Genomic DNA, 24,260 nt, shown 5'->3' with positions numbered 1-24,260 from the left:
TCATAGTGTAAAATAGACACGGCCAGTCCGTGCCTGTCTGAGTACACGAGCTGCGTTCTCTGTGAGTGCCCTGGTCACCTCTTGGGACACAGCCCACCAGCAGCAGCCTTGCCTGAGGCCACGGTGCTGTGTGGTGCTGGAGATGCCAGGAGGCAAGGGTAGAGGGATGGGAGGCAGGAGACACCAGCCTGGTCGCTAAGGAGCTCAAGCATCCAGTGAGAAGAAATGGGCTGGAAAGTAGAAAAAGGCAACGTCGCTTCCAGGAAAACTCAAATCAGTCAAGGAAGTGAGGCCAGCAGTCACTGCTCTAAGGTGCAGGGACTGTGCTCAGAGTGGCCAAGGAGCTCCAAGAAGGCAAGACTTTAGGGAGAGGAGAAACTGGGTAAGGCATGGAGGTCAGAAAGAACACAGTGTGTTGGAGTGTAATGAGAAGGGGCAGGGAAGAGACAAAGGACATACATTTGGGAGGGTTTTAAATACTTTGCTAGTGAGTTTAATTTTTGCCTGTTTAATTAATTTAAACCTGCCAATGAATTTAACTTTTCAATATGGGGAGCCATTAAATACTTTTGGGCCAAGGAGAAAGTGATGTGCATGCCAAGAGGTGTCTGATGAAGGCGAAGCAGGCAGGAGTCCATAGGTGGTGGTTAGAGAGTAGAGGCAGGGGGCCCAGCAGTACAGACTCCAGGCGGCTTGGCCCTAACAAGAAAGGAGCCAGTGGGAGGAATATAAGGGCAAATAACTTGCCCTGGTCCTGCAGTGGCAAGGTGGCAGCGAAGCTGGGACATGAACCTAGGGGTCTGACTCCAGCAAACTCACCCTTTGCTGCTAGGCACACCTGCGTGGCAACCACCTGGCTGTGCCTTTAAAATAGCGGTGAGCTGCTTAAGGCTTCAATACTACATATATGCATTTCTAGCAAGTGACAAGAGTGATATTTACTTATGCTAATGTAAGGGTCATTATGTATTTAAGTGCAACACTAGTCTCTTACAAACACTAAAGGGGTGGAATTGGTCTTCCCTTTCCACGTACCTGACAGTCGCTTACGACAGTCTTCCGCCACACTAGATACTTCGTAAATGTCCATTGAGGGGAAAAGTCCAGTGGCCAGTGGAAGTCACTAGAGTGAGGCTGTCTGAGTCAAGACACTTTCGTGTGTCATATCTATAGGTTTCCACTTGGAGGCTGAATGACATTTGTGATGCCCTCTGTCCTCTTTCACCCACAGGCTACGGGAGGTTTCTTCACAGGCCTGTTTCCTGATGGACGTTCATAGATGGGGCCCAAGTGACAATTTTAAAAAAATGTTCAACTGGGAATTGGCACATTTTTGCTTGTGTCTAGTAACTGTTTAAAAGTTGAATATATTGTCTAAACCTGGCCCTGTAGTCTTGCAGGGCTAAGACTCTCCGGGTCCCTGCCTGACAACTAAGAAGGCGTGTAGTGTTAGCATCCTCTGCATTGCATCACTGTAAAGTGGCATGCTGAATAAAGGGACTTAAAACAGTATTTCACAAGAAAAAACAATTCTATGACATCCTCAATTTAAAAAACTTTTGATTTTGTCTTTCTTTCCCTTTTGTAACTAATAGCTTAGTTTGAGCATGAAAATAAACTGGGGGGTGGGGAAGAATGGCCTCCTTTGTTTGCTAATGTTTTTTCCTTTTACTCACTATTGTGAAATGTGATTCTTTAATAGATGGTGTTGAATGTTCTGTGTTAACTTCCCTTAAGGCTCTGTTGAGCATGACAAATGTGTGGATCGTTACTTCTCAGTTCTCCTTGAAAAGATAAAACAATAATACATTGAAGTTTGTATTTTAACCCAGTTTTTCTGTGTGAGGCCTTTAATTTTTAGTGTTGTTGACAAACATACGTGTCGCATTTTCCAAGTGGATGCTACCCGTCCCTTTAGGACGTCATCGCGGCTGGGCATAGTCTGGCTTCTCAGCGCCTTCTCCACCGGCTCTGCGGAGCGGGGATGTTGGTGTCAGTGCAGCGCCATTGCACGCTCACTTCTGACTCTGAGGACTACGGAGCAGTTGGGTGTCCTTCACAGTTTAGGAAGCAAGGTCACTGCTTTTGAATCAGATACCCTCTCTCTAGAATGAACCTCTCAGAATGCGCTCGGGATTGCAAATTCGCTTCCTGTCTCAGCAACATGTCATGGAAAGTTTTGAGCCGTGAAACAGCCTGTCCTTTTATCTTCAAAGCTTGAAAGCTCTTGGATCTAAGAAGGAAATCATTTACTTGGGTTGAAAAAGACAATTTGGTTTTAGGATGATTGAACACAGAGGTAACAAAAAATGAAAACCAAATGACTTTTAGCCTAATAAGAAACTCACATGTTTATAAATCTGCTGTTCTTAACTCATTAATGTCATCCAAAAACCGGGCATCCTACTGTTGGAAACTGCAGTATTGAAGTACAGAATGGGTGGGGTGAGAGGAAACGAGAATTTGCCAAGCAGAAGAGCCTGTGCTTCAATCACCTTATTAGGAACTCCAAGAAAGCAGGCAGAAAAACAGGGTTTGAAATAGAACGACCGACCATGGGACAGGAACAAGACGGTCCAAAGTTATCCCCCACACACACGTGCACACACACCCCATACACTTATAAATGCTTGCAAAGGTTACTTGCTTACTAGGTCAACAGACATTCTGCTAATCACCATGTCACTGAATTGCAGGTTCTTCCGAATCTAATTAAGAAGAGCACTTTCCTTCTACCAGAAAGCAAGCTTAGGGGAAGCAGCACAGGCTTCCTGTCTTACGGGTACCACTTCACTTTTGGAGCAGAAAGTGGTAAATGTTGGCCGGGCGCAGTGGCTCACACCTGTAATCCCAGCACTCTGGGAGGCTGAGGTGGTTGGATCACCTGGGTCAGGAGTTCTAGACCAGTCTGGCCAACATGGGGAAACCCCGACCCTTCTAAAAACACAAAAAATAGCCAAGCATGGTGGCAGGCACCTGTCATCCCAGTTACTCTGGAGGCTGAGGCATGAGAATCACTTGAACCTGGGAGGCGGAGGTTGCAGTGAGCCGAGATCGTGCCATTGCACTCCACCCTGGACAACAGAATGGAAAAAAAAAAAAAAAGAAAATGGGCAATTGTAAAGTGGGGTACTACACAGTGGTGGAAGTGAGCAGGTGAGCGGGGTGTGGGCGGTGTCCGTGTACTACCTTCAGTGCCTTATCTACTGGCCAGTTGAGCTGGCGTCTTCCTGGGAAAAAATACGTTGTAAAAGTGGTCAAAAACTCTAGTGTGTATACTTTGGGTTGAAAATGGGCTGTTATCTCTTCAGACAACCTCCTGGTGGGTAGAGTTCTGCTCTGGAGCTTCTAAGAACAGTTAGATGAACTTGCACTGTAGGGAACGTCTGGTGAAGAGGAGGTAAAAGGCTATGATTACATTTCTAAAGGGCTAAGTAGGAAGTGTGGAAAAGTAGGAAAAAGAAAAGAAGAGAGAGGAAAAAACTAAAGTATCTCTTAGAAAAATGGGGGTACTACCCGGACGAAGTGGCTCACGCCTGTAATCCCAGCACTTTGAGAGGCCGAGGTGGGCAGATCACCTGAGGTGGGGAATTTCAGACCAGCCTGACCAACATGGAGAAACCCCATCTCTACTAAAAAATATAAAATTAGCCGGGCGTGGTGGCGCATGCCTCTAATCCCAGCTATTCGGGAGGCTGAGGCAGGAGAATCACTTGAATTTGGGAGGAGGAGGTTGCGGTCAGCTGAGGTTGCGCCATTGCACTCCAGCCTGGGCAACAAGAGTGAAACTCTGTCTCAAAAAAAAAAAAAAGAAAAGAAAAGAAAAGAAAAATGGGGTACTAGGTGGTTACAACCACAGCCTCAAAGGACTCTGATAGATTAGGTCTGATATAGTTATTTAAAACATTATTATTAGATTTTTGGACTAATTGTGTGAGCTTAGTCACGGTGTCCAGGCTTTGTGAGCCTCAGTTTATTAATCTATGAAATAAGTTAAATAATTCCTTTTACACAACGTTGTGGGTGGGGATTAACAATAACATGGGTGAGCATCAGCACAGCACCTGGAGCAGAGCAGACGCCCACTACACAGTGCTGATTGCTGTGAATTTGTTCTTATTTATAATTAAGGTACAAAGATAAGAAACCGAACAATATGAATTTCAATGATCTTTTTAAAAGGAATATTCAAGTGCTAAGGTAGCTTTTCTTTAAAATATTGCTTATAGCATCCTATCTTTGTAGATTTTTTTTTTTTTTTTTTTGAGACGGAGTCTCGCTCTGTCGCCCAGGCTGGAGTGCAGTGGCTGGATCTCAGCTCACTGCAAGCTCCGCCTCCCGGGTTTAAGCCATTCTCCTGCCTCAGCCTCCCGCGAGTAGCTGGGGCTACAGGCGCCCGCCACCTCGCCCGGCTAGTTTTCTGTATTTTTTAGTAGAGACGAGGTTTCACCGTGTTAGCCAGGAGGGTCTCGATCTCCTTACCTCGTGATCCGCCCGTCTCGGCCTCCCAAAGTGCTGGGATTACAGGCTTGAGCCACCGCGCCCAGCCTCTTTGTAGATTTTTAAGACTGTGGCCACGTATGTGTGTGTGTGTGTGTGTGTGTGTGTGTGTGTGTGTAATAAAACCTGCATATAGAGCTATTTTTAAATCTTCTTAAATGTGTGGAAATCTCATGTTTAAAGAAAAGGATACCTTTAGATAAGACAGTTTGTAATAGAAACCACTGTGTGAAATTATTTCTAGAGAACTGTTTATATGGTATGCCACCTATATCCAAAAAAGGACACAGGCAAAGAAAATGAAAAGTTATAAAAAATAAAAATCGATTTTTAAAGTTTTAAGACCAACTACAAAGCAATAAAAATTGAGAGAGAGTTGTATCTAAAAACCTAAGCCAATATACGTTTTATGACTGAGCATAAACAATCTAACTAAGAGCTAAGGCAAAACAAGAAACACACAAGTTGTACAGCTTTCAATATGTAATAAAAGGAAGTTCATCAATTTTAAGGCCTCCATTTTGAAAGGAGCCAGTCATATATAGGTCTTCAGATAATAGTGATTGTATATGATGTTTCTTACATGGATCCTCTTTCAAAGTCAAGGGTGCCATGGATTTATAAGTCTTTAATGGGATTTCCCTGGGGAACCAACACAGTATAGCCTGGGTAGGTAGCTTTCTGATGATCAAGTTGGCATGATGTTAGATGTCCACACACTACACATAAGGGTGACCCAATAAATGAGGAGAATGTGAGCTGAGCACTAATGCCTTGGTGGGATCTATTGCATGCCAAGGAAAGCCCAGCTGTGCTCACTGGATTTCCAGTCACATCTCCCTCCCTGGTGTCTGGCTTTGGCAATTTCCTTGCTGCACCTCCCTCTGAACTTCTGCTACCGTCTTCCTTGATGCTCTCCAGTACAGCTTTCTGAATGGTGAGTCACACCAAGCTTTATTCCTTTACTATTTGGTACTAATGCGGCCCAACTAGAAAGACGTTTCCACTGTTATTCGCATGTTGCCTGGTCTCCCCATTCCGGAGTAGAGTTTAATTAGGGAGTCTGGAGCCATCTCACATCATCCTTTAAATCTGTGCCCTATTTGTTGATAACCACAAGAAGCTCAGCCCACTTGTGGGGGATGCACAAAGGATGAGCTTTGCCATTCCATTACCTCTATCCGCCAGAAGAATCCACAGAGCTACACATTCTGCGGTTTTTATTTTTTAAAATGATAGGTCATTTTTCACTTTGCGAAAATGAAATTATATAAATTGAAATATTCCTTTTCCAAGCCCACCTCCCCCAGACTCCAATGTTGGCAAGGGTATGCCCCCTCACCTCCAAGAGCCACTTAGAGGAAAGGAAGGTTAGCAGGCCCTTTGGCTTTTTATTGAAACTCATCTTCCTCATTGCTGTGTTTATTCATGCAACACAGGAGTTAGAAAAAGTATGATAACAACAGGTGACTTGCTTGACAGACAGGTATTCTGGGAAACTGACTGAAAAGAAGGCCCAAAGCTTTGCTGGCAATGATTGTAGGAGGCAAAATTACAAATGTCTTGTGAAATCTGAAGCGTCAATTACGTATTGATATAATTCAATCAATTACTGGATAAAAGCTCATCTCATCTCCACCCAGGGTGGATTAGAGGAGAACATGGATGCAGGGCCAAGACTTTTCTCAGGAAATGATTTCCTGAATATGTCCAAGTGCTGAAGTGCACGGCTGAAACCCCAGGGCTTCCCCTGTAGAGACAAGACAAGGCCTAGGAGAGCTTTAACATGGTTTCTAAAATGTGTGGTTTTGAATGGCCACATCATGTGACCTGCTAAAGTGGGTTGGTCATCAAATACACCTTCAGAAAAATTAACCTGCTTACTGGAATTTAAACAGTCCACCTGGATGCTGAAGAGAGTTTCTAAAACCAGTAGCATTTAGCAAAATGTATACTGGGTATGAATATTAAGCAGTACTTTCTGATTATAACTGGACAGCAGGTTTTCTTGCCTCCTGAGAAGGTTACTGGCACATGAGAGGAAGATCATGTCATCACGAGTCACTTGGCACTGCAGAACATATGCTCATCTGAAGAGAACATCCATTTTTCTAATGTTATCAAACCAGAAGTTGAGAAGGATAGGACTATTACATTATCTAGTGTTATGACACTTGGAGTTGAGATTTGCCCTCTCGGGGCAGTTTTTACCTTTCTGTGCCTTGAGGTGGTTCTTTATACATTCTCCAGAGGTGGATGACACACCCTTGTATAGGCCATTCTGGGGGAAGCTTTTATGTAGGGAATCAAAGACCAGTGGTTGATTAATAAGTTTCCAGAGTTTCAATATTGCAAACATTTTCTTAAATAAATGAAGCTGAGTGTGGCAATAGTTCATGGTAAAATAATTCTGCCTTAGAATACTTGCTTTTCATGTCATATATAATACCAAGAGGCTCTGGCCTGTGGTTTCCACAGAAGAAAGCTGGTGTCTATTGACAAGAGCCTGAATGTTCCCCACAAAAATCAATACTGGAGAAACTGCAGATGTACAAGAGAAGCAGGCATGGATCTGAAGACAGACAAGGAGTGGTGAGACAATCCTGGGGAGACTGAAGGTTGTGCTACCTGGCAGGTGAGGGGCAGGTGGGTGGGGCTGTCACCAGCAGAAGGATGGAGTTCAGAATGACACAGGCTCGGTATGTACTGGCCCCAGACGACTCTCCCAACATCATCTCCTGCCATTCTTCTCTAATACCTCCTAATCTAGCAACACAAAAATCTGAATCCCAGGATGGCCAAGAGCACTGATGCTATAGATTTGCTATACCTATCTGGAACCCTTTGCAGAGGAGGAAGAGGAGAGGTTGCTGTGGTTGGTCGGCTCATCGGCCATGGGTTTGGGACGTGGGGAGTGATGTGACATGCTGTGAATTAACAAGCCTCTACTAGATGCTCCCCCTACACACTATGGTTTGCATAACTTCATGCCTTTGACAATGCTGTTGTAGCTGACTTGAAGGTTGTTTCACACCCTGTCCACTGATTAAATTCCCACGAATCCTCCAAGACTCAGCTCCATGACACTCTTTCTCAGAAGCATCTCTTATCCCCTTCCCAGCCCCAGCTTCTTGCCAGCAAAGAGAGTGTCAGCCTTTCTCTGTGGCCACAGCTGTGGCTCCAGCACCAATCACACGGCACTGGCAGCACTTGTGTATGGATCCATCTCCCCAGCCCTGAGCTCCTGGGGAACAGGGACCATGTTTTACAACTTCTTTAATCCCCTGTGGGATGTGCAATGCCTGGCATATAGATGCCATTTAATAAATGCTTAATTAATTAATTAAATATCAATGTCTAACTAGCTAATTGATTACAATGGGTAATTAAACACTACAGAGGACTTGTCCAGGATGGTTCTTGGAAATTCCTGCCTTGAGGGAGGGTAAACTTAGCTTCACTTGGCCTGGCTCATCCTAAAGGCCTGACTCAATGGCACACCTCCCCCCAGAAGGCCTGCCTGTTCTCAGCCCGAGGCTTTCCTCCGAGCCTCCTCCAGCTGCCTTCTCTGTGCAGAGCTTGGCTGCCTAGCAATGCTAGCCAATCTCCTCCTGGACCTGAAAGATGGCCTTGTTCCAGCACACCGCTGGGTCTGTCGCAAGACGCTTCTGGTTCTTTTGCAGGCAAAACCTGGCCCGTTGGACCAGCCACAGTGAATGATTTTTAGTGCAGCTCTGCACTTTAGGGTCAGGGTGCCATCCAGAGTCACCCCCAGAGTGGAGGGTACCCCTTGTCTGCTCACCCCTCACTGCACCCTTCCCCCTGTGCATAGCCCTGTGCTGTCGCATCTTTGCTCTAGGTGCTTCCTCTACCTGCAATTCTCCATGCCCTTCCCCTGCAGTCTGCTGGTGAACGCCCACTCATCTTTCTGGGGAAGCCTTTTCGGATCCTCCCCCACCACTCCTACCCCCTAGCAAGCACTGACCCCTCCCTCTTCCAAGCCTTTCTGTCCTAGTCACCATCACTCCATAATGACCCTAGCTGTGGGACACAGTCTGCTGAGATTCCTGCTGTGAGGCCGGGACAATTAGAGAAAAAGAGCCAGGTCCTTCCATCATCACAAGAAACAGTCCCGGGCCAAAGCCTGAGCCACTAGCTCCAGATGCAGTAGGCAGCACCTGGCACAGCAGTGTTAGGAAGGTGGGTTGTGTGGTCCTGCCGAGTGTGGATGATCAAAGGCCAGTGTATGGGCACGGGTGGGCGCACATGTGGGCTGGCAGTCAGAGAGGCCAGGCTCTCCAGGTGATGAGGCCACCGGCTGTGACTTTTGGGCCTGTCTCAGGAATTTGTCTGTTCTCAGTGGTGACATGCAGCTTTGAAGCGCTTCTTTCTTCCCTCTTCTGCTGGAGAAAGGAAACTAAATGGAAGCACAAAAATACTGCAAAATAAATTAAGGTCTTTCCTGCAAGGAACACAAACATCCTTAGCAGGGTGGAGAGGCCACCTGTGGCTAAGAATGAGAGGCAACAGCTCAACCCTGAGAGACAAGGAGCCCTGTGCTGTGGCGACGAGCCAGCTGCAGAAAGACCCACTCAGAAGAGCTCTGGAGTGAAGATTCCCCAGTGGTTGACAAAGGAGATTGAGAATTTGAGAAAACGGCACCCAGTCTTTGAAGGCATTTCTTCCATTGGTTGCTCTTCAAGAGCCATCTGCTTCAGGAGCTAATATTAACTTTAACTCTTTCAGGGAAGACATCACTCTTCAAAAATTAGACAGAAAAGCATCCGGAATTCCCTTCACCTCTATTCAACCTGGTTTTGATGTTAGCCTTCGTGTTCAGGCTAGGTGGCCAAAGCATGCTAAGCATGGTGCAACAGCGTATTCCTACAGGGGACAGAGGTGAGCTTTTACAAGCTGGCTGACTTCTTAAAGACTAACTTAGCAAAACAGTAAACACCTACCACTTAATGTGTGTGAGGCCCTGTTCTAAATACTTTATATAGATTAATTCATTACTCTTCCCAGTAGCCTTGTAGGGGAGCTACAATTATGATCTAGATTTTATAGATAAGCACCTCAGAGGCAGAGAAAGGCTCACTACCTTGCCCAGGGTCACACAGCTAGGGACGGGTGAAGCCAGGATTTGAAGTGGGCAGCAGCTGGGCTGCAGAACCCCCCATTAACCAAAGTGCCATCCTGCCCTTTAGCATGAAGGCCATGTACATAGTGAGGTGTACAGGATGCAAAGGATGGTGGCCTCTGCCAAGGTAGGGTCACGGAAATGCTAAGCGGATTCTTGCAGTGACTATCCATGGGTGAGGATGGATGAGGGGAATCAATGAAGGGAGGAGGTGCTGGAGCATCCAGTCAGGGCTCAGGTCAAAGAGGCTATTGCCAGGATGGGCGATGACCAGGAGCAGCCAGGGGCTGGTACAGATGGGCCCGGGTGAATGTCAAAGCTCAACACTAGAGAGGCCCACTAGATGAATCCCAAAGGTGAGGTGCTGGACAAATGCAGAAGCCAGCGAAATAGATGAGGAAGGAGAGGCAAGCCCCTATGCAGAGAGGTGTGGTGTGGGGTTGATGCTGCTGCCTGAGCCCATGGGTTCAGGCTGGTGTGAGGAGAAGGCCTGGGTTTAGAAGGGTCACGGACAGCAGAAGTTTGAAGTCTGGGTACTACAGTAAAGATGCCACCATAGTGGCCAGGCGCGGTGGCTCACACCTGTAATCCCAGCACTTTGGGAGGCCGAGGCAGGCGGATCACGAGGTCAGGAGATGGAGACCATCCTGGCTAATGTGATGAAAGCCCATCTCTACTAAAAATACAAAAAATTAGTTAGGCATGGTGGTGTGCGCCTGTAGTCCCAGCTATTTGGCAGGGCGAGGCAGGAGAATCACTTGAACCCAGGAGGCAGAGGTTGCAGTGAGCCGAGATCTCACCACTGCACTATAGCCTGGGCGACAGAGCGAGACTCCGTCTCAAAAAAAAAAGAAAAAAGAAAAGGTGCCACCATAGCAACCTGAACAAGGACGGACTTAGTATGAGGATGTGGTCAGGAATGTCTGGGCTGGATCTCTGAGTTCTCTGGTCCGGAAGGCCAGGATGCAGCCCTTCTCCCTAAAAGGCCTGGGGGCAAACCTCCCCTCTGAGGCCACAGCCCCGCTCGCTCTGGCCTCACCCGCTGGCCCACCTCACTAGGCTCACCAGGCAGACCTGCCACCACATCATGTCCTGTACATTTTAGGTACAGAGCAAATGCTAAACTAAAAAGCAAGAGTACAGAAACAATTAACAACATACTGGTGATCTCATAATGCCACTGCAGAGATTTCCCAAGTAAATAATTTCCTTTCCAACCACCAAGTATCATCATCGTACAAACATGAGACGTTTCCACTTACTCCTGGCCAGTCCCCCTCAGATTTACATTCCTGTCGTGACATGGGACCTCGCTGCATTTCAATGCATTACTTAATCAAATGGTTCGCTGGTTGACCCCGGCAGGTCTTCAAGTTGGGATTGTTTATGGATATGGTTTCTTACGTGGGGTCACTGCGGGGCCTAATCTGCATATGTCTCAAGAGCTGGAAAGTTATTTGCATAAGAACCCCAAGGTTTCCTGGGAGGACCTACAAAAGGGACTGCAGAGTAGCTTATGGGCATTTTCCCTACATTTAGGGCGCAGGTGCCCAAAGAGAGACTAGCAAAATCCCAAAGACAGTATGTTGGGAAAGTAAGCCCCCACCACACCTCAAGAGGGAGCCAGTCCACATTAGCCCTGCTTCCTGGAGCCTGTCCTGAAGAGGAGTGTAGCCCTGTGAGTCAGACTGCAAGAGCACTTGACTTCCGCTACAGTTAGTTAACAACATTCCTAAAGCACATCCTGGAGCAGGTGGGGTGAGAAGCAAGACCAGACACTGTGATCTTTACTCTCAAAAGCTCTTCAGTCCCATGAAGAATGAAGAACACCAACCAGGACAGCGATTGGTCTTTATGTTACTGTTTGGTACCTTCCCGGCAGCTTGAGCCTGCTGGCATTAGCAAATGTCCCTCCTTTGTCTCTAGTAACTTGCTCTGAAGTCTGCTTTATCAGATAAGAATATAGCCACTCTTGCCTTTTTTAAAATTCATGTTTGCATGGTATATCTTTTTCTAGCCCTTTACCTACATTGTTGTATTTGAAGTGAGTTTCTTGTAGACTTCATACGTTGAATCATACTTTCTTAATCCACTCAATTTCTGTCTTTTAATTGGTATATTTAGACCATTTATATCTAAGGCAATTGTTGATGTGTTAGGGTTTAAATCTGCCATTTTATTATTTGTTTTCTGCTGTTTCTTTTGTTTCTAATTCCTCCATTTCTCTTATCTTACTATAGGTTACTTGGTTACTTGAGTATTTTTTAGGATTTCATCTGACATACAATCATGTGTCACTTAACATTGAGAACACATTCTGATACACGTGACATTAGGCAATTTTGTCATTTTGTGAACATCGAAAGTGTCCTTACATAAACCTAGGGTTTAGTAAGGACCTCAGGTAGTAGGCTGTACTACACACCTACTACACACCTAGGCTGTATGGTAGAGCCTACTGCTCCTAGACTACAAACCTGTACAGCATGGTGCTGTACTGAATATCGCAGGCAACCGTAACATAATGATAAGCATTTGTGGATTTAAACAGATCAAATATTAAAAAGGTATAGTAAAAATATAGTATATAAGATAGAAAATGGTACACCTGTATCAGGCACTTACCATGAATGGGGTCTGTAGGACTGAAAGTTGCCGTGGGTGTCAGTGAGTGAGTGGTGAGTGAATGTGAAGGCCTAGGACATTACTGTACACTATTGTAGTATGGTACAGTTTTTATAAACGCTAGACACAGACTGCACTAAATTTACTTAAAATTTTTTTTCTTCAACAATAAATTAACCTTAGCTTGATGTAACTTTTAAACTTGATCCTTCAATGTTTTTAGCTTTTTGACTTTTATAATCACAGCTTTAAACACACATCCATTGTATAATAGTATAAAATATTTTCTTTCTAGAAGATATATAGAATAAGATGTAAATCTTATTCCATAAGATTTTTCTATTTTTACATTTATATATATATATATTCTTTATACTTTTTAAATGACTGGCAGCGCAATAGGTTTGTTCACAGCAGCATCACCACAAATACATGAGTAATGCACCACACTATGATGTTACAGTGGCTACATCATTACTAGGAAATAGAAGATTTTCAGCTCCATTATAATGTTATGGGCCACAATCGTAGATGTGATCCATCATTGACTGAAACATCATTATGTGGCACATGACTTGTATTTACAGTGTTTTCAAGTATCTTGTTTTGCACAATTTTCTTAGTGGTTGCTATAGATATTACAAGATACATACATAGCTTATCACAGTCTACTGGTATTGAAGTTTGCCACTCGACTGAAGAATAGAAACCTTACTTCCATTCTTGTCCCTTTAATTTCCCTGCTTTTTAGATATAACTGTCTCAAGTATTTTCTACACCTACACTGAACACCACATTAGATGGTGCTAAAATTTCTGCTTCAACCATCAAATATGATTTAAGGAACTCATGAGAAGTAGGATAGCCTATTTTCTCCTATTTTTACCCACTCTGATACCCTTTTTTCCTTTTTGAAGTTCCAGGCCTTCGTCTGTTATTTCCTTTATGTATAAAACTTCCTTTAGTCATTCTTAAAAGATAGGTCTGCTAACAACAAATTCTCTTAGTTTTTGTCTGATAATGTCTTTATTTCCCCTTCATTCTTGAAAGATGTTTTCCCTTGATAGAGAATTTGCAGTTGGCAGCTCTTTTAATACTTAAAAAATGTTGGCCAGTTCCTTCTGGCCAGATGAGAAATCCACTGTCATTTGAACTGGTGTTCCACTACAAGTAATGACTGTTTCTTTCTGAGCACCTTCAAGAATTTTTGTCTTTTAGAGTTTAATTATGATGTATCTTAGTATGAGTTTCACACCATTTTGGTTTATCCCTTTTGGGTTTCACTCAGTCTCTCAAATCTGTAAATTTATGGCTCAACCCCACAGATACCTTCCCAGCAAAAACAGGGCAGGACATAAACTCACCTTGCCCCCTTACCTCCAAGGGTGTGGGCTCAGTTTCCCCCCTGGGCCCCACTGACACCAAGGAAGGGGAAAAGAAATCAGAATCAGCTAGTCCCGCCTCCTACTTCATTCTGCCTCTTTAATACCAGGTGTGAGGCTCTGCTGGCCACTGGACTTCATTCACATGATCCTAATGGGGAAATAAGCACACCATCTGCTTCCACAGAGCAGAGGATGGAAATCTAACTACCCACTCAGCCCACAGACAGCACCCAGTGGGTGCTCCCAGCACCATGTCAGAGATGAGAGATCTGCTTAGCCCTGTTGAGTAGGTTAATTCAAGTGCTATTACCCACTCTGGCAGGGCAGGAAGGCTGCAGTACATCAGCTCCCAGTTCAGCCCTGATGAAATTCCAGGTGAAGGGGTCTATTAGTCCATTTTTCATGCTGCTGATAAAGACATACCTGAGACTAGGCAATTTACAAAAGTAAAAGGTTTAATGGACTTAAGGTTCCACGTGGCTGGGGAGGCCTCACAATCATGGTGGAAGTCAAGGAGGAACAAATCACATCTTACATGGATGGCAGCAGGCAAAGAGAGAGAGCTTGTGCAGGGAAACTCCCATTGTTTAAACCATCGGATCTCATGACACTTATTCACTATCATGAGAACAATATGGGAGAGACTGCCCCCTTGATTCAATGATCTCCCACGGGGTCTGGCCCACACTCACGGGAATTATGGGAGTACAATGATCTCCCACCGGGTCTGGCCCACACTCACGGGAATTATGGGAGTACAATGATCTCCCACCGGGTCTGTCCCACACTCACGGGAATTATGGGAGTACAATGATCTCCCACCGGGTCTGTCCCACACTCACGGGAATTATGGGAGTACAATTATCTCCCACTGGGTCTGTCCCACACTCACGGGAATTATGGGAGTACAATTCAAGATGAGATTTGGGTGGGGACACAGAGCCAAGCCACATTGGGGGAGGTAGTTTTTCCATCGGTATTTAGCTTAAGGGAGACAGATATTGCCGGAAAGGTTTTCTGCTGTTAGATCACCCCTTTCTCAAGTGTTTGGGGTATGGGGCACAGGCTTTTCTTGGGGATTTTTGTTGGCAGCTCTGGGTTGAAGCCTTATGTTGGATCCCTGTCTGGAATACATAGGAGGCGATAAGAAAACCTGGGGGACCCGCCACTGTGTTTCTCCTCCAGTTCTGAGGGCCCTGAGAAGTCGGCCATGTTTTTTCCGCCCTTTAGGGGTCTTTTTATGCTTCCTTGTTGTGTCATGTCCAGGGTCTTGAGTTGCAAGAGGAAAGAGCTGGGAGGAATAAGGCTACTTCACCTTGGATGGAATCAGAAGTCTGATTATACTTGGCATGTTTAGGAGAGGTCAGATATGTCCCATGAGACCTGAAGTTCCCTTTGGGGTTACAAGGCAATCACAATGCTTCCTCATAACCAAATGGGGTAGAAAAGTAGCTGAGAGAAAGAGCCAGTGAGTTTGCCAAAGGTTGGTGTGACATGGAAGAAAAAGTTTTTACTGCTTTAAACATAATGCCTTTTCCACAAATTAAAATTAAGTAATGACCCAGGAAACTTGTACACTGAGCCAGTTTCAAAACATAAACTACAAACTGTATAGAGCACAGCTCACTTTCCCATGTTGGGTGAATACACTTGGTTATTATTATTTTTTACTCACTAGACTTTCCAAGGTGCTTACAAGAAAAACATCATGAGGACCATAAGTAAGCCAACATTTCTAGATCCTAAGTTCTAACATTTCTCAATGGTGGCTTTTTGAGACACTATCTTTGAAGGCCCTTATGAAGCGTAACATACACAAGGCGCTATGGTTGCAGCCAAGCATGCTGGAGCAGCATGCATGGTTAATTTAAATAGGATTTTTGGGAAATATAGTGTGAAGGAACCAAATCAATAAGATGACCATTGAAAGAGAGAATGTGATATGTTTCAAGGAACAGTGACTTTTGTCCCCAATTTCTGACATTTTTTTAACAAGAAGTTTTTAAACATCTGTTTCTGAAGCAGAGCTAGAAATCTCTAAGCAGCCACACAGTTCTTTGGTTGTGTAACATGGTAACTACAGGCTGTCTGCACTTCTTTGTTTAATCCTACCAGGAAATCTTTTTCCTTTTAAACTAGTTCAAAGCACAGGATTTAATGGCCGTTTATATGTAGGGAGAATCTGAGAGGCCACTTTTTCAAACGGTGCCATGAGTCATGGTCAAGGATGGGATTCTGCTTCAGTAGGTTATCAATGGGGCTGCTTTATCAGCAAGCCGGGGGTGCGGGCACCAGAGTCTACGTCAGTCCCATAGAAAAGGCATCTTTCAGGTACTTCTCTTCTGGGCACGACTTTGAAGCAAGAATAACTGTTCTGGCCCTTTGTTTGATTCAATGGCTTTGGGAACTGTGTTTCCGATCTCTGTGACAGGCTTCTACCGCTTCAGTGGCCGTGGATTAGACAAAGGGTGTTGTGTGTGTGTGTGTGTGTGTGTGTGTGTGTGTGTGTGAAGGAGTTTGTATGCGGTAGCAGGGAGGTCAAGGCAAGTTTTTTAAGAAATGAAATATCTGAGGTACCATATGCGGGAGCAACCTGAGAATGCCAGGTGTGCCTGCATCAGGATCTAATGTGCAGTTACCATGGAGACCAGAGCTCCCTCAGCGCTGCAGGGCCTCTGTTTCCCGCCTCTGAGGAGCCTGCTTGTCTAATAGGAACAGGTGCTTTAACATACAAAAGAATTAAGCCTTGAAGGCAAGCCTTCAGCAATTTTCAATCTGTTTTTCCCTGATCCTTCCTAGAGTTCTTTCCTCTGTTCTCACAACTCTTATGTGAGCCAATGCCTTGTTGAAATAATAATAGTGACATTTATTAAGGGGATACTTTGTGTTATACATACCACATCTACCCTCTGGAGTCAGTGTTTTATCCACATTTATGAGAAAATCAGCACTTCAGGAAAATGAGATTTCTCCAAGGTCATAAATCTCTGTCCTAGTCAAAACCTGAACCCAGACCTGTCCGGCTTCAGCCTGTGCACTAACTTCCTGCTAATGGGTGATGATGGTCATTACATCAGGAGTATGTCTTTACAAAGGATCACCCAGCTTTCTTTATCCTATTTCGGCTTTTATAACTAAATTCACACTAAAATCAGAGATGGGAACAGACTAAGAACTGAGAAGCATAAGAAAAAACAGGATATGAAGTTCCTGAAGCCTTTAGAATAGTCAGGTAGTGATTTATTCACCAACACGCCACACCACGCTGAGGATGAATGGCTAAGATTTACTAAGCATATCTGTATGTGTCACTCATTCTTTCAACAAATATGTATTGAGGTCTACTTATGCCAAACGTTGTTCTAAGTCCCGTGGGTACAGCAGTGAAGAAAACGAAGTAGACAGAAATCTGCACCCATGAGGACTCCCTGCTCCGAGCCTGTGCATGCACCATGGCCCCGGGAACTTGGAAAGGGGTAAAATGTGGTCCTTATCCTAGAGAAGGTTTCCATTTAGGGGCCAAGACAGGCATACAAGTAACCTAACTGTACTGCCCTGTGGCAAGGGCTGGACTCAGGGAAAGTATAAAGTGCTGTGAGTGTGGGTTACTGGGTGAGCCTGGGTGTTCCAGGGTTCTGCTTGTTCGCATTTTAGATGATTAGAGCCTACAAGAGATCTCGAAAGGTCCTACAAGTCCTCTGGGATCCTCCTGACCAACTTCTGAGAAGCTGGAATCCTCCCAGGGACGCATTTAGGAGCCGGCCTTTAGCACGTAGTGGCTAATGCACTGGGTCTCCCTACCTTATGCATCAAGCAAGCGTAGGATTTTACATTTGTTCCTCACTCATTTCATTTTGCTCATTTCAGCTCTCTCTTCCATCCTACTGAGTTCTTATCCTAAATGTAAATCTACACTTTCCAGCTTTGGGTCATCTGGAAGTTTGACATCTTCATCTTCACTTTCAATTAAAACACTTGGAGAACAGGGTCAAATACAACGCTCCATAACATGGAATTAAAGCCTTTTTTTCTAGTCCAGAATAGGTCCATTAACTAACACCCCTTGATGCCGTCATTCAACCAGTGAAGAACCCGCCTATCTTCTAGGTTGCATTTCTCTACCTGTCCACAAAGACATCACTGGAGGTGTTACCACGTGCCTTGGCAAAGAGCTTTCTTGTGTCCCGAAAGACACACATAGTACTATTTAGGTAGAAGGCTGGGAAGATGGAAATTGATTTGAAATCAAAATGTGAAGTGAGACTACCCAACTACCTGGCTCTGGCCATGCCAACAAACTCAGAGCTCTTGTTTATGCTTGGGCTTTATTGCATGGTGCCAAACTGTCAAACACAAATAAAATGCTAGCAGACAACTGTCCCCTTTTGTTTTCTTAATTTGTGGGCAGACAGACATAGTATCAGGGCAACACACAGAGTTCAGCATTAGAATTAAATACAATGTACAGCAGAGTGAATCTAATACATTTTAATGATATGCACTGTCATGGTAGTGCTACATGGAAATTAAATAGGAATGATGAGACATTCACAAAAATTGAAATGATTTCCCTACACAGACAAAAAATCTCTGGAGTAGATTTGAGTAAAGAGAGGTCTGAAAAGAAGGAAGATGGGACACAGGGGAGGAAAAGGGAATTAGGGCCATGTATAAGGTCACGTTTAGGGGTAACTTCTTCCCTGTTTTAAACCAAGAAATTCCAAGGATTATAGTGTATCTTTGTTCCAAGTGTTTCCAATCCCTGGAAGTGGCTGAATTTACAAGCTAGAAATTTGGGCAGGGAGAATAGAATACTAAGAATACTTGTTCAATCTAAGAGAAAATAAACTAAAGAATTAGCTCCTGGGAAGCCAATTCTAGTATTATGAAGAAACTAACATGAAAAGTAAGTACCTCCATCTATTAAGGCAAGCAACAAAAGCAGGCTTTCCTATGCAAGAGTTCTTTGCCAGGTATGTCCATTCAAATCACCCAGGAAGATCTTCAAAACTTCAGACGCCCCCAAACCTACCAAATCAATCTCAAGGAAAGGGGTTTAAGCGTGTGTGTATACATATTTTTTTGAGACGGAGTCTCACTCTGTCACCCGGGCTGGAGTGCAGTGGCGCGATCTCGGCTCACTGCAAGGTCCGCCTCCCGGGTTCCCGCCATTCTCCCGCTTCAGCCTCCCGAGTAGCTGGGACTACAGGCGCCTGCCACCTCGCCCGGCTAATTTTTTTGTATTTTTAGTAGAGACAGTTTCACCGTGGTAGCCAGGATGGTCTCAATCTCCTGATCTCGTGATCCACCCGCTTCAGCCTCCCAAGTGCTGGGATTACAGGCATGAGCCACCACGCCCGGCCATTTTTTTGAGACGCAGTTTCACTCTGTGGCCCAGGCTGGAATGCAGTGGTGTGATCTTGGCTCACTGCAACCTCTGCCTCCCGGGTTCAAGTGATTCTCTTGCCTCAGCCTCCCGAGTAGCTGGGACTACGGGTGCATGCCACCATACCCAGCTAATTTTCTTTTTTTTTTTTTTTTTTTTTTTAGTACAGACACGGTTTCACCCTGTTAGCCAGGATGGTCTCCATCTCCTGACCTTGCGATCCGCCCACCTCGGCCTCCCAAAGTGCTGGGATTACAGGCATGAGCCACCACGCCCGGCCAAGTACGTATATTTTTTAAAGCTCCCTAAGTTGTTCTAATAATCCCCCTGGTTGAAAATCATTATGTGTACAGATTTTGTACACAGAGATAGTTAGAAATTGCAACCAGAGAGAGAAAAGATTGGGGAAGTCAAAATGAAAAAGTAGGATCCATAAAATGCTAGAATCTCAAAATGCATAATAAAGTTTCATCAGATTGTTTTCCTAACACCCATCACTTAGGGAAAAGGTGAGCAAGTTTTCCTTCCAAAACTGACCACTCAGGTTGTGTTTTATTTCTCTCCCAGAAGGGGTACGATTTCAGGAACAACTGAGCATTTTATTTTCCAATTAGGAAAATAGCAACTCTTCTCTAACATTTCCCAAGCTGATGTTATGAAGAAAGTACTGCAGTGAAGTCCTGTTGTGTGATCTTGGGCCAGTCACCTCACTAGGCCCTCAGTTCCCCTACTAGAAAAGCCAGAGCAGGCCAGGTGCAGTGGCTCATGCCTGTAATCCCAGCACTCTGGGAGGCTGAGGCCAGTGGATCACATGAGGTCAGGAGTTTGAGACCAGCCTGACCAACATGGTGAAGCCCCGTCTCTACTAAAAATACAAAAAGGAGCCAGGTGTGGTGGAGGGTGCCTGTAATCCCAGCTACTCGGGAGGCTGAGGCAGGAGAATCGCTTGAGCCCGGGAGGCGGAGGTTGCAGTGAGCAGAGATCATGCCATTGCACTCCAGCCTGGGCAACAGAGCTAGGCTCCGTCTCAAAAAAAAAAAAAAGAAAAAAGGAAAGGGAAAAAAAGAAAAGTCAGAGCACTAGATAAGATCTCTAAATGTCCCAACCCTAAAGCTTTCTGACTTTCTAATTCTGAAACTTCCAAATAAGAAAAAATGTAAATGAAAAACAGAAATTCAAACTGAATAGCCCAGTCAGCCAGAGTGGTGGGCAACTGGCTGCCAGTGAGGTGCATGGGAGCCGGATGCCCCGGAGTAGAGCGTGTTATTGTTCTCAACCACAGTCTCCCTCCCTGGTAGAGGATGGCACATCTCCACCCGTTGCCATGGGAAGCCTTGCAAAGAGAATAACGTTTCCTGGTTCTGATGACAGGAAGTTTGGACGTATGACTTGGTCAGTGGAACCCAAGCAGAAGTGACATATGCCACATCGAAGAGAAGTCTTTAGAGCCCCTGAATGTTGCTGAGCCCTCTTGCTCTTTTCCCTATGCCACAATAATAGAGGCTACTGAAGACATCCTGGCTCTCAAAATGAGATGATGCACAGGGCAAAATCACAGCTATGGCAAAAATGCAGGTGACGTATGTATGTGAACAAGAAATACCTTTATCACTGCAAACTGCTGGGATCTTGGGGTTATCTGATTAGCTCCGTCTTACTCAGAGGAAGCTGGCTGGCTCATCACCCTTCAGTGGACATATATGTGATACATACAAAGAATGACAGGGATGGCTTGACCGACAAACACCCTTAGAATGAGAGCTCCTGGCAGCAGAAGCTTTGCCATTTCAAAAGAACCATGGATACACAACTATAAAAGAACCAATGATACACAACTACACAAATATGTAATGCCAGCTGCTTCCCACAGGAATTTGGGGCTGGCATGACACAGTCGTCATGGCCATGCCCCCCCATTCACCATATCTCCAGTTAGAATTCAATTGGCCAAAGGAGGACTCTGGACTCATCATCTGGAACACCCAGGCCACTCCTTAATTGCTGAATCCCTCTCGGTTGCAGACTTTGGTCCTATCCCTGGAGTCATGTGACCTTGAATCTCAATTCGGAGAGGTCATCCCTATGGGCCAGATTGTGTTCATATTTCTTGTGGTTGCTGCTCTGAATGAAAACACAGTTACTTAAAAATTTCTTTTAGAACAAATGAACTCTCTAGCTCAGTCTGAGAAACACTGGAGTCAATGGTCTGTAATAGAGGAATCTGAAAGCATTACCTAATCTGGACATAATTTTCCTCACCACTTCACAGGTGGGTACCATATCTACCGGCGACAAACATCAACTGGATGCAGCAAATTACGGCAGAAAAAAAAAAAAAAGATGTATTTCCAAGTGAGGTGCCAGGACAATTCAGGTAAGATGAACATGGTTAGAAGGTAAACCTGCCCCTGCTTATCAGTCTTTGTCCAGAGAGCAACGTGCATGCGACTTTAAGAGAAAAAATCCCAGAAAACTAATTAGATTTACAGTCTGTGAACACAGTCAAAATAAAAAGCTCAAATCTATTTTTTTTTTTACATAGCCTGAGGGCAATAGCCAAAAGAAATTACTATTAAGCCTGAGTAATGCAAAACAGATTGTGCGAATTTCAATCTGAGATGTGTGAATGTAATATACAACTGCAAATTAGGAAGCACCTTTTGAGTTTCAAAATAGGCTCAGTTCACAAGTGGAACAAATTCTACATCATAGACAACTTCAGGATGGGCTAAGACCAGATGTGGGCCTAGAAAAATGGAGGGAAATGTTGTAGCACTGAAAAGATATTGTGACTGGCAGCTGTATCATCATCCACGGCAGGTAAATAATAAAGCACTGAGAGGAATGCTTTTGCAAAGTCAGCATGGCTGTAGGACCTGCTGCGGTGGGGCAGTCACCCTCCCTCTTGAGAAAGCAAGCAAAGCAGTTTTATCAGGGACTCAATAAACAGAAATCGGCCGGGTGTGGTGGCTCACGCCTGTAACCCCAGCACTTTGGGAGGCTGAGGCATGCAGATTACCCAAGGTCAGGAGTTCGAGACCAGCCTGGCCAACGCGGTGAAACCCTGTCTCTACAAAAATACAAAAATCAGCCGGGTGTGATGGCGGGTGCCTGTAATCCTAGCTACTCGGGAGGCTGAGGCAGAAGAATCGCTCAAACCAGGGAGGCAGAGGTTGCAGTGAGCTGAGATCGCACCATTGCACTCCAGCCTGGGCAACAAAGTTTTGTTTCCGTCTCAAAACAAAACAACAGAAATCAATATAAGGCACCTTCAAGCTACAAACTCTGAAAGACAATTTAACTTTGTATGCATCTTGACCATGTCCACAGACTAGACAATGACTTTGCTCCAGATTACTGCTTAGGGGCTGATTTTGAACCCCAGCTCTGGCGTCATCTGCAGTGAATTCAGTTTTTCCTATCAGTGCTCTTCGGAACTGCTTTGCTTACAGGGTCCCAGTGAAGAAGGGAGATTTTCTTTTTTTTGTAGGCTAAGGTTCTCATTTCCCATCTGGGATTTGAGCACCTACAACTTGCAAAACCCCGTGGAGGAGGCAACAAGAGTGCTCGTCCTCACAGAGCTGTCCATCAACAGCTGTCAAAGAAATCATGCTAAGGGGCAAATGTAACTAATAGTAAATCATCCGGAAGGTGGGGACCGTCACCCACCCCTGGGTTAGTATTCCCTCCTTAGCCACCTGGCAAACTCCTCTGCTTGCTTCAGCACATGGCTGACCTCACCTCCTCCGTGAAGCCTTCTTTGTCCTTCTCCTCCTCCAGACCATTTCTCAGGTGCATGCTGTTATAACCACACACAGAATCCTAGGACTGCTTCATGGCTTTCTCTGCCAGGACATGAGTTCCTTGAGGGCAGGAGTTGTGTCTCAAATTTGTTGGCATTCAGTAAGTTGGACTAACATATAGGTGTAAATAATAGGCCTATATAAATATTTGTATAAGATTCAAATTAGAATAGACTAAAATAAGTCCTGGCGAGTCTCCAGACTGCCTCCCTGTGTAATCTCCCACGAGCTGCACAGAAACTTTCGTATGAAAGATCTTGGGAAAGTCCCCGTTATGGAACCTGAGACCCTCGGACATCATGTAATGCTTTTTCTTGTGAAAAGCAAATGGGACTAACAAATCATGACTCTAGTCTGCAATTCTTAAGCAAAGTACACAAGAATCTGTGTGATTTTCTCTAGAAGGTATGTCTCACAGCTGCAACAGGAAAGACAATGTGTAATGTTTGTAAATTCCCTATTTGAAGTGCCTCTTTATTGAGCATTTATGCTTTGCTTCTATTGAAGATACAGAGAAATTTGATGATCAGTGTGCTAAATGAGGCAAGAGTTCTAATTCAGTGCTACCACCAACTTCCATTTTTTGGTTCGGGTATTAAAAATAGGTGAGAACAGAACCTCTCTTCTGCCTTCCTCTCCCAACTTTGCTGGAAAAGGTGCCAAATAGCTCTCACAAGCCCTCAGCAAAACACCTCCATACACACGTCTACCACAGCCACTAGGTAAGCCATGCCAATCATGGGACTCACAGCCTCCTGGATGACTGATGAATTCCACTTCCGGAAAAAGCCTCAAGGCAGTGTGGATATTGCCTAGATACAGCTCAGACTGTATTTCTCAGGAATTAAAAGGGAAGTGGAATATGCCTGTCCACGACTAGTGTCCTAAGACTTCTGTAACACTGCAATAAAAGTATCAGAGTATATAGTCTAGTTCAGGAAAGAGAGGGGCCCCTAATTTTGGCAGACACCAAAACAGCCATTCACTGAGTCCAAAATGGCTCACTGAAAGTCAGACAAACCTGTTCATGACGACTGGCAAGCTTAGGAATATTACCCAGAGGGAGTGACGAAGAGCCAGGCTACACACCTGGACCCGTATTACTTGCAGTGGGAGGAAAAAAACCCACAAAAATAAAAAGAGCTAACCTGTGATACGCTGGTAGACTAACTCTTCCAGGAGGATGGGGGATGGGTAAAGCCCTGGTGTAGTGTTTGCCGATTTCCACGTGTGGATCCTCTCACGGCGGCTACACTTTCAGCTATTAATGGTGGAAAGGTTTGCAATATTCCTTAACGTTCCACAACTGGCTTTGGGACAGCCTGGTACGTACCAGCCCTCGCACATCACTGCAGCTAACATTAAGGGTTTGTATGGTGCCGTGATAAGCACTTTAAATCCAGTATGTCATTTAATCTTCC

The 24,260-nt window shown here is 44.8% G+C and overlaps 1 protein-coding gene across 1 annotated transcript in view; it reads right to left on the bottom strand.

Annotated features, from left to right (window-relative positions):
- Window positions 1–921: 921 nt before the first annotated feature.
- KATNAL1 (katanin catalytic subunit A1 like 1) overlaps window positions 922–24,260 on the bottom strand; it is a 131,181-nt gene continuing 107,842 nt past the window's right edge. The window contains exon 11 of the mRNA XM_033236239.1: window positions 922–2,233. Within this exon, the coding sequence (XP_033092130.1) occupies window positions 2,077–2,233 (157 nt within the window). The 3' untranslated portion in view covers window positions 922–2,076. The remainder of the gene's footprint in view (window positions 2,234–24,260) is intronic.

This window comes from Trachypithecus francoisi, unplaced genomic scaffold, assembly GCF_009764315.1.
Source record: "Trachypithecus francoisi isolate TF-2019V2 unplaced genomic scaffold, Tfra_2.0 Contig01461, whole genome shotgun sequence".
In the NCBI taxonomy this organism is placed as follows: domain Eukaryota; kingdom Metazoa; phylum Chordata; class Mammalia; order Primates; family Cercopithecidae; genus Trachypithecus; species Trachypithecus francoisi.
Note: the sequence above shows the minus strand (reverse complement) of the source record. Positions and strands in the feature narration are given on the sequence as shown.